A 10,974-nucleotide genomic window follows, 5' to 3' on the forward strand; every position below is an offset into this window, starting at 1 on the left:
ATTGAAACCACAATAGGTTAAATATATAGCAATTCAACATTTTCTGCTGTGTTAATCATAGGTAAAGACTAACCAGTACAGTACTGCAGTTTTCAAATCAATGGAAGTGTTCATTCACTTAAGTCAGTAGGTTTAAATCATTCCAGTTCAGTAGAAAATTTTAAAATCACACTTTTATGAAATCCTAACCCTTCCTCCAGCTGGCATCTCCATTTTATCATTTTATGTACTGCCAAAGCATCACAGATCATAGCTGGGATGGGTAGGGGATGTAATGAACTGTCCAGCCCATGTCATCACCTAGACCGCTAAATTCAGTTGATGACTCTGAAATCACTCTCAGCCTACTTTTGGGGATTCTGCTACAGATGGAAACTTCGTGGTTTTTTGGGTTTCTTTTAATTTTTAAAAAAATACTACCCCTTTGACTTGGCTGTTTCTTTGGGCCAAGGCATCTCCCATTCTGGATTTAACGATGGACTCACACTCGTATAGACAAAACAAACCTAACTTGGCTGTGAAACCGCTCTCTGTTTAGGCAAGCTAGCCCAGCACCATAGCATTGAGTAAGGCCAGTTGGGGTCTTTCTGAAGTTCAGTGCCCTGGAGCCCACCCTCAGCTGCCCCAAGCTTCAGCCCATACCACTCTGGCTGCATAGTGACCATGCACTAGGTAGCTATTAGCTCAGCCCTGGTGAGCAAGATTTAGTTGTTGTTCGATTGCAAAGTCCTGTCCAAATATTTGTAACACCATGAACTATACAGCACACCAGGCTCCTCTGTCCTCCACTGTCTCCTGGAGTTTGCTCAAATTCATGTCCATTGACTTGATGATGCCATCCAACCATCTCATCCTCTGCCACCCCTTTCTCCTCCTGCCCTCAATCTTTCCCAGCATCAGGGTGTTTTCCAACGAGTTGGCTCCTCACATAAGGTGGCCAAAGTACTGAAGCATCAGTGTCAGTCCTTCCAGTGAGTATTTAGTGTTGATTTCCTTTAGGATTGATTGGTTTGATCTCCGTGCAGTCTAAGGGGCTCTCAAGTCTTCTCCAGCATAATTTGAAAGCATCCGTTCTTTGAAGCTTTTATGGACTGTCATATCTGTACATGACTACTGGAAAAGCTATAGCTTTGACTATACAGACCTTTGTCAGCAAAGTGATGTCTTTGCTTTTTAATACACTGTCTAGGTTGGTCACAGCTTTCCTTCCAACGAGCAAACGTCTTTTCATTTATTTTAGTACTGGGTGTGAAAACAAGAGCTGTTACAACTCAGAAAGGCCAGGATATGGTCTCTAGTGCTGGAATTATCTGTAGGAGAGCCTGTGCAGTCAAAATGGCTTCAGTGGTTTATGAAAACCCATTATCTTATAAGGGATACAGAACAAGTGTAGCAACTGAGCCAAACCAGGGAATTCACTCACTCACCTTTTTCTTGCTGCATAGGGAGGCCCGCAGTGAAAATATGTGGCAAAGTCGCCACCTGCTGGTTCCACGGTAAAGTACAACTAAGCGATGAAACTCCCAAGCACCAGTGGCATAATTCTGTCATTCCCCAGTTCAGTTCAGTCTAGTCATGTCCGCTCTGACTCTTTATGACCCCATGGACTGCAGCATGCCAGGCCTCCCTGTCCATCACCAACTCCCGGAGCTTGCTCAGACTCATGTCCACTGAGTCAGTGATGCCATCCAACCATCTCATCCTCTGTCATCCCCTTCTCCTGCCTTCAACTTTTCCCAACATCAGGGTCTCTTCAAATCGCATCAGGTGGCCAAAGTATTGGAGTGTCAGCTTAAGCATTAGCCCTTCCAATGAATATTCAGGACTGATTTCCTTTAGTATTGACTGGCTGGATATCCTTGCAGTTCAAAGGACTCTCAAGAGTCTTCTCCAACACCACAGTTCAAAAGCATCAATTCTTCTGCATTCAGCATTCTTTATAGTCCAACTCTGACATCCAAACATGACTACTGAAAAAACCATGGTTTTGACTAGATGGATCTTTGTTGGTGAATGTCTCTGCTTTTTAATATGCTGTTTATGTTGGTCTTAACTTTCCTTCCAAGGAGTGAGTGTCTTTTAATTTCATGGCTGCAGTCACTATCTGTAGTGATTTTGGAGCCCCCAAAATTAAAGTCTGCCACTGTTTCCCCAGCTCTTTGCCATGAAGTGATGGGACCAGATACCACAATCTTAGTTTTCTGAATGTTGAGCTTGAAGCCAACTTTTTCACTCTCCTCTTTCACTTTCATCAAGAGGCTCTTTAGTTCTTCTTTGCTTTCTGCCATTAGGGTGGTGTCATCTGCGTATCTAAGGTTATTGGTATTTCTCCCAGCAATCTTGATTCCAGCTTGTGCTTCATCCAGCCCAGCATTTCTCATGAGGTACTCTGCTTATAAGTTAAATAAGCAGGGTGATGATATACAACCTTGACGTACTCCCTTCCTGATTTGGAACCAGTCTGTTGTTCCATGTCCAGTTCTAACTGTTGCTTCTTGACCTGCATACTGATTTCTCAGGAGGAAGGTCAGGTGGTCTGGTATTCCTGTCTCTTTCAGAATTTTCTACAGTTTGTTGTGATCCACACAGTCAAAGGCTTTGGCATAGTCAATAAAGCAAAAGTAGATGTTTTTCTGGAACTCTCTTGCTTTTTCAAAGACCCAGGGGATGTTGGCAATCTGATCTCTGGTTCCTCTGCCTTTTCTAAATCCAGCTTGAACATCTGGAAGTTCACAGTTCACATACTGTTGAAGCCTGGCTTGGAGAGTTTTTAGTATTACTTTGCTAGCGTGTGAGATGAGTGCAACTGTGCAGTAGTTCAAGCATTCTTTGACATTGCCTTTCTTTGGGATTGGAATGAAAACTGACCTCTTCCAGTCTGGTGGCCATTGCTGAGTTTTCCAAATTTGCTGGCATATTGAGTGCAGCACTTTCACAGCATCATCTTTTAGTATTTGAAATAGCTCAACTGGAATTCCATCACCTCCACTAGCTTTGTTCATAGTGATGCTTCCTAAGGCCCACTTGACTTCACATTCCAGGATGTCTGGCTCTAGGTGAGTGATCACACTATCATGGTTATCTGGGTCATGAAGATCTTTTTTGTATAGTTCTTCTGTGTATTCTTGCCTACCTCTTCTTCATATCTTCTGCTTCTGTTAGGTCCTTACCATTTCTGTCCTTTATCGATCCCATCTTTGCATGAAATGTTCCCTTGGTATCTCTGATTTTCTTGAAGAAATCTGTATCTTTCCCATTCTATTGTTTTCCTCTATTTCTTTGCATTGATCCTTGAGGAAGGCTTTCTTATCTCTCCTTGCTATTCTTTGGAACTCTGCATTCAAATGGGTATATCTTTCCTTTTCTCCTTTGCCTTTTGCTTCTCTTCTTGTCACAGCTATTTGTAAGGCCTTCTCAGACAGCCATTTTGCCTTTTTGCATTTCTTTTTCTTGGGGATGGTCTTGATTCCTGCCTCCTGTACAATGTCACAAGCCTCCATCCATAGTTCTTCAGGTACTCTGTCTATCAGATCTAATCCCTTGAATTTATTTGTCACTTCTGCTGTATAATCGTAAGGCATTTGATTTAGGTCATACCTGAATAGTCTAGTGGTTTTCCCTACTTTCTTCAATTTCGGTCTGAATTTGGCAAGAAGGAGTTCATGATCTGAGCCACAGTCAGCTCCCCATCTTGTTTTTTGCTGACTGTATAGAGTTTCTCCATCTTTGGCTGCAAAGAATATAATCAATCTGATTTCAGTGTTGACCATGTGGTGGTCCATGTGTAGAGTCTTCTCTTGTGTTGTCGGGAGACGGTGTTTGTCATTCCCCTCCAGTCTCTAAATTCAAATGGTCAACGCAGTATCTGCCTTGATAAAGGAACTGCGTCTTCTCATTTACACCCCATAGGCACTGTGCTAAGTGCTTCAGTGGCCTTACTTCATTTACTTTCCACAGTCATCCTGTAAAATCGGCCCTATAATGTTAATACCCACTTTACAAAAGAGGAAAGAGAAACACAAAAATTAAGAAATTTTTCCAAAGAGCAAATTATAAACAGCAAAGCTGGACTAGGAACCCAGGTTTTCATACTCAACCACTATGATGTATTACCTCCCAATATACCCTGGAATCCATAACACCCTACCCTATTAGAACCGATGCAATGAACATGAACTTGGGCAAACTCTGGGAGATGGTAAGGGACACGGAAGCTTGGTGTGCTGCAGTCCATGGGGTTGCAGAGGTGGACACGACTGCCACTGAACAACAGCAACAATTAGAAACTTGTCTTCGTTTTAGGAAGAAACTGATGCTTGGTTCAAGTTCTGGACCACAGTCACAGAACAAGCATGGAAATGCAACTCTGGGTGCCTGAGTGAACCACCTCACAATGGAAGGGGCAGTCCATCCACGACCTCATGCATATTTATCAGGTCTTCAAGGTACTGCAACCCACTCCAGTGTTCTTGCCTGGAGAATCCCAGGGACGGGGAGCCTGGTGGGCTGCCGTCTATGGGATCACACAGAGTCGGACATGACTGAAGTGACTTAGCAGCAGCAGCAAGGTACTGCATGCATCCAAGCAACCCTAGAATGCTCAGAAGTGTTCAAGGTCTGAGATGGAATTTCTGGGCCAATTCTGCCCAGCCAGGACTTCTTCACTACACAAGATAAAGTTCAGAAATAAGAATCCCCTGGTCATTTAAGGCCACTGCTAGATTTTAACATTAACTTGATTCTGCCCACATTTTTTTTCCACTTGCAGACCAAGTCAGACTCTTCAAAAAGAAAGGAGGGCTTGACTTCTTCTGAGACTGTGAAAGCATTCTATCTAAATGTTGGCTTACCTGGCAAGAATGGTTACTGCCAATGATGCCAGAAGGGTTCATGCCAACCCCTACTCTCTGTGCACTTGCCCTGGTACCGGCAACTGACTTCACATACCTCACTTGGTTTCACGGAGAAGGCAATGGCGACTCACTCCAGTACTCGTGCCTGGAAAATCCCGTGGACGGAGGAGCCTGGTGAGCTGCAGTCCATGGGGTCGCTAAGAATTGGACACGACTGAGCAACTTCACTTTCATGCACGGGAGAAGGAAATGGCAACCCACTCCAGTGTTCTTGCCTGGAGAATCCCAGGGACGGGGGAGCCTGGTGGGCTGCTGTCTATGGGGTCGCACAGAGTCGGACACGACGCGACTTAGCAGCAGAAGCAGCACTTGGTTTCAAGAACCACTCATCACCACTTTGAAGCCTGGAAATGTTACATGGAGGAAACTAGAACTCCATGAAGGCACTCTCAAAAATACCATAACCCTGAGCAGGTGAGACTAGCCGCTGCCAGGGAGATGGGCTGCCTCTGAGTTCTTCAAGCCTACGATGAGGGCAGAGCCACAGCTCAGGCTGGCGGCAGCCCCTGCCCTGAGCACTGCAGCCCTTCAGCTTTGATCACCACTGGCAGGTCTGAGAGTGCAGCAGACAAAAGTCGCCTTTTAGTGGGCTGACCTCGCTGGGAGGCCTTCTAGCCAGAGTCTTGCTGATCTTGGAAGGTCAGCTGTATGGGGAGCGTGGCCAAATGTCTCAGTCTGGGAGCCCGTCCAGAACCTGCAACATGGTCCATGGTGAGAGCCAGCGGCTCCGTCTCTGACAGCAGGCCCTTCTGTGTAAGCCACCCTAGTAGGTGATGCTTATGAATGCCACTGTGTCTTACAAATCCATATGTTGAAGTTCTAACTCCTAATCCCTCAGAATTTGACTGTTTAAAAATTTGTGCAGTACAGTTATTCTACAATATTAATTTCAGATGTATAACATTGTTGTTGCCCAGTCGCTAAGTCATGCCTGATTCTCTGCGACCTCACAGACTTCAGCACTCCAGGCTTTCCTGTCCTTCACTATTGCCTGAAGTTTGCTCAGATTCATGTCCATCGAGTTGGTGATGCTATCTAACCATCTCATCCTCTGCCTCCTCCATTTCCTTTTGTGTTCAGTCTTTTCCAGCATCAGGGTCTTTTCCAATGAGTTGGCTGTTCACATCAGGTGACCAAAGTGTTGGAGTTCCAGCTAAGTGATTCAATTTTTGTAATGATATTCTATTCAAACTTACTACAAAATACTGGCTATATTTTCCTGTGTTGTATATCCTTGTTGGTTTTAAATTTTATACATAGTAGTCTGTATCTCTTAATTCTATACCCTTATCTTACCCCAATCCCTTCCTTCTCCCCACTGGTAACCACGAGCTTGTTCTCTGGGTCTGTTTTTTTGTTATAGACATTTGTTCATAGATTCCACATACAAGTGATAAAGAGTATTTGTCTTTCTCTGAGTGATTTCACTAAGCCTAATACTTCTTAGGTCCATCAACACTGTTGCAAATGGCAAAATTTCATTTTTTATGGCTAGTATTCTACTGTGCATATATATACACACGCCACTTCTTTATCCGTTCATCTGTTGATGAGCACTTAGGATGCTCCCATCAACATGTTACTTGTAGACCCTTTCTTTATTTTTGGCTGTGTGAGTCTGCATTGATGCACGTGGGCTTTGCTCCAGTTGCAGTGAGCAGGGCCTACGACTTTTCCCTGTAGTCCGTGGGCTTTCACCACAGTAGCTTCTCTTGCTGGGGAGCATGGGCTCTAGGTATGAAGGCTCAGCAGCTGTGGTGCAGGCACTCAGCTGCTGCACATGTGGAATCTTCCCAAACCAGGGATCGAACCCATGTCCCCTGCACTGGCAGGCAGGTCCTTAACCACTGGGCCACCAGGGAAGTCCTGTCGACTTTTTGATGATAGCCATTTTGACAGGTATGACGTGATCTCATTGTGATTTTGATTTCTTTGATGATTAGTGACATTGAGCAGAATTTGACTGTTTTTGGAGAATTGGTCTTTGAACAGGTAATTAACATTAACTGAGGTCTCAGGGTGGGGCGCTAATCCAAAATAACTGCAGATTCAGAACAACGTGGTTTTAATTTAATCCACCTCTGCTTGCAAAGTCAAGGTATTATTCTAATGGGTCAAACTGTTAGTCAGTCAGTCATGTCCGACTCTTTGTGACACCATGGACTATAGCCCGCCATGCTCCTCTGTCCATGGAGTTTTCCAGGCAAGGCTACTGGAGTGGGTTGCCATTCCCTTCTCCAGGGGATCTTCCCAACCCAGAGATTGAACCTGGGTCTCCTGCATTGCAGAGATTCTTAGCCACCAGGTAAGCCCAGTTGTTCCTTAATCCATACAACTATGAGAATCAAAGGAAATAATGCATTTATATCTGTCACTGTTTCTATATACCGTCTCACCTCCAGCAAAAGTAAAATAAAAAAAGCCTTCCTTAAAGCAGCAACAACAGTCCCCTTATCTCTTTCTCTGCTACTCAGAATACAACCCTGGCGGTGTCGTCTCCTCACCAGGCGGTCTCTGCCTCAGGGGTCCCCAACCAAGTATCGAGGCTCTCCTAGGAGGTGCCTGGGAACCCACAGGGACATTTCTGGCTGTCACCGTGACTGGGGGGAGTGCTACCACATTTCGTGGGGAGAAGTGACCCAGATGTGTTTGTTTTATGTCCACCAACGCTCAGGACAGTTCTACTAAGGGAGGAACCGTCCTGTCCCTGGGTCTCTAGGCAAAAAACAAAGGCTCACTGTCATTTGGTTTCCAGTTCGGGTCTGTGGGTTGTCCACCAGTTTTTTAAGGACACTCAAGGACTTTCAGTGTGAAAATCCACCCTCAGCCAACAAAAAGGAGAGCTTCAAAGGCCTGTTCTCCACAGTCTACACTCCATAACTTGCCCATCATCCCCCTTAATACCATTTTGTTTACAGCCCACTACCCAACTATGATGGGACCACATCCCCTCCTCGTCATAGCAATCATGTAAACAAGACTGATTTTTAATCTCTCAGAGTAAAAGCTGGGCGGCTGCCTAAGGGAGCCATGGCCCCTTAAAGGAGCCCCTTAGAGTGGCAAAGACTGGTTCAAACCCTCTGCGTAGTTAAGCGTGCCACCTGCCCATGCCTGGTGCTGTAGGATATGGTATCTCTGAGGTCGTCTCAGACAATGGCTGCTATTAATTCCGTGGGAGAGTGTCCAGAGGCACTTGGGAGGCTGCTTGCTTATGGACATACTTTATACCCCCTCTTCCTTAGAGCTGCATGACCTTTCTCAACAGAGTAAAACAGGGCACAGGGACCACACGTGTCAGAGTTCAGAAATGGCTCACAGCATCTAACTGGTGGAATGTTTACGCCAGTTCAATCACTGTCTAGGTCCAACTGTGTAATTTTGGACTCTTTAGGTGATCTTTCTGGGCCTCTGAAAAAAAGAGGTATGTGTGGTTATATGGTCTTAAGGAACACTCTAGCTCTGCATTTTATGATCTGGGGCTACGATACAGTTTTCATTAGCTATTTTGCTCAGGACATTAGCATCTCATGTTCTTTATATAGGATGGTGCCTCAACAGTCTGGCAGAAATGGTGTAGGAATGAAGGAATTGCAACAGCAAAGTTTTCACCTGTTCTGACATCAAAGAGAAAGCAGCAGGCAGGCCCAGCACTATTTGTACCTATTAATTTTATATTCAGCAGCTGGCTAAGAACAAATATACATCATTCAATATTTATATCGGGGTTCTAATCACAGTGCCCGTTCTGCACTTAAATGCACTGCACTAATTTTACAGGGAAACTGTGTGGTAGGGAGAATGCCAAAGGAGGTTAAAGTGAGACTGTTTTAAATATCACCCCTCTCTATTTTTAACGTCACTCTAAGTGTATTCCTGTAAGAGAAAGGCAATAGTTTCTTGCTTGCCCACTGAAAGCTGCAACCTAATTTAATTTTTGGAAAAAAGATAATCAAAATTAATCTCAGCTCCCTCACTTGGAAGCGCTACCACTGAATAAGTTTCAGCCATGTGCTAAAAGACAATACAATTCTAATGTCCCAGCAAACTCAACAGTAAGGTTCCCATATTACTGAAATGAAAAAGAGCATCATAAAAATTCTGCTTTGTTCTCTATGACTGATAAGGAAGAGGCAGTCTACAAATACTTGTTTAATGCAAGATTCTTTTCAAAATGGAAAAAGGAATTTAGTATCTTAAGTGTGACTGCAACGCTGCCCACCCCACCCCCTTTTCATCTAGTGTCTGATAGCTGCAAGGGGCTACTAAGGTAATCACTCTGGCTGAGTACACACTCACCACAGATTTGCTTTCTCCAGGGGTAACTGAAAACCGATTCCACAAAACGTGGAATCATGGACCTTCTTATATTATCAGCCAAGAATGTCTAAAGCCAGACAAGTTAACTGACCTCTTAGCTGGTCAGGCCTGAAAGCGATGTTAACTTTGATCATTAATTTCCTTCTGTGGATTGTAATTCAACATTCTTTCCCCACCCAGGACCAACAGGAAGAAGGGCTTGAAGCCCCAGGGAAACTCCTTGCAGACCTCGGAACTAGGACCCTCCCTGGTCAAACCTCCCACAGCACAATGATCCCTTATACGGAGACCCCTGAGGACCAAGGGTACAAGGAAACTGATCTTCACCTTTCAAGGTTGCCCACAAAGCAGTTTGGGCTTCCTTGGTGGCTCAATGGTGTAAGAATTCTCTGCCAAGCAGGAGTCGGGGGTTTGATTCCTGGGTCAGGAAGATCCCCTGGAGAAGGAAATGGCAACCCACTCCAGTTTTCTTGCCTGGGAAATCCCACGGACAGAGGAGCCTGGTGGGCTGCGGTGGTCCATGGGGTCCCAAAGAGACCCACACGACTTAGCGACTAAACAACAAAGCAGTTTAAAGCCAGAGGCCTCCAAAGAGGGAGCGGCCCGGTACTCCTAAACTCCATCTCGGTGTTGTAAGAAACTCTCAAGAGTCGCCAAAGCAGAGAAGGCCTACGTTTAGAAGACAAACAAAAAGCCGGAAGCTTGCAAAAGAGCAAGCAGGCAGTTTTCCCACGTGGGCCGCGGGCAGAGGGCCAAGTGAGAGCGGAAGCGTTTAAATCGGGCCGGGCTCAGGGCTGGAGGAGACCCGCAGGGGTTGTAGGTGCCCACCCACGTGGCACACCCAGCCCCAGCCCGACCCATCTGCCCAGAAAGGTACTTGCAGTACCTTCGCGGCCCCTCTCCGAAGGGCATGCCTTCGCCCTGCGTGAGCAGCTGAGACCTAAGGCAGGGCAATGGCAAACTCTGCAGTGGTTTCCGGTCCCTCGCTCGCCGCCCCGGGCTTAACAGCCGCAGACCCTCCCCGCCGCGGCGGGGGCGCACCAGCTAGGCGCTCGGCCCAGCGGCGCTGTCTCCCGGACGGGAGAGAGAGCGAACGGGTCAGGGAGGATCGCAGCGGCCAGGACGACCAATCTCACCTTCACGGCGGCGGGAGTGGCACATGAGGACATGTCGGGCGAGGAAGGAGCGGCGGCCACGCTCGGGATGGAGGCGGGGAACCGAGGAGCTGCGCGGGTGCAGGCGCGCGGCGCGGGACTGAGCAGGGAGGTCCCGGGGTCGGCGGTGGCTCCGCCTCTTCCTCCCGGGGACAGCTGGATTGGCTGCTGGCGTGGGCTCTCCCCCGCCCCCCTCAACTCCAGATGCCCGCCTCCCCCCTCTTTTGCAGGCCTTTTCGGTTCTACGTTGATTTCCGCCCCCCCCCGCCCCCACCCCGAGTTGTAGCTAACGGGTTCACGATAGTGATAATAATGGTGACCGTTGATTGACAGCTTATGCTGTTCCAGACTTTGTGTTTTTGCATTTTCATCGGCTCGGTTAACTTTCGCAAGAACCCGACAAGGAAGAGCAGCGCTTCTGGCTCCGTCTCGTATCCGCGGCCAGCTCGGCCTCATCTGTAGAGCCAGGCCCATCTTGTTCCAGAAGTTCTCGGGGGGAGGGAGAATCGTGGCGATGAGGGGACGGGCTCTTCACTGAGGCTGCCTCCAGCTGTGAATGCGGGGCGGGGTGCGGTTGACTCGTCTCATCC

General features: G+C 46.8%; 1 protein-coding gene across 2 annotated transcripts in view; it reads right to left on the bottom strand.

The window, feature by feature from the left end:
- MTAP (methylthioadenosine phosphorylase) overlaps nt 1-10,582 on the bottom strand; it is a 41,389-nt gene extending 30,807 nt beyond the window's left edge. For both annotated transcript variants that reach the window (XM_020908951.2, XM_070480743.1), the window contains exon 1: nt 10,367-10,582. In XM_020908951.2, the coding sequence (XP_020764610.1) occupies nt 10,367-10,399 (33 nt within the window). In that variant the 5' untranslated portion in view covers nt 10,400-10,582. The remainder of the gene's footprint in view (nt 1-10,366) is intronic.
- Between the last annotated feature and the right edge of the window lie 392 nt (nt 10,583-10,974).

The sequence above is a fragment of the Odocoileus virginianus genome, chromosome 18 (assembly GCF_023699985.2).
Source record: "Odocoileus virginianus isolate 20LAN1187 ecotype Illinois chromosome 18, Ovbor_1.2, whole genome shotgun sequence".
Classification (NCBI taxonomy): Eukaryota; Metazoa; Chordata; class Mammalia; order Artiodactyla; family Cervidae; genus Odocoileus; species Odocoileus virginianus.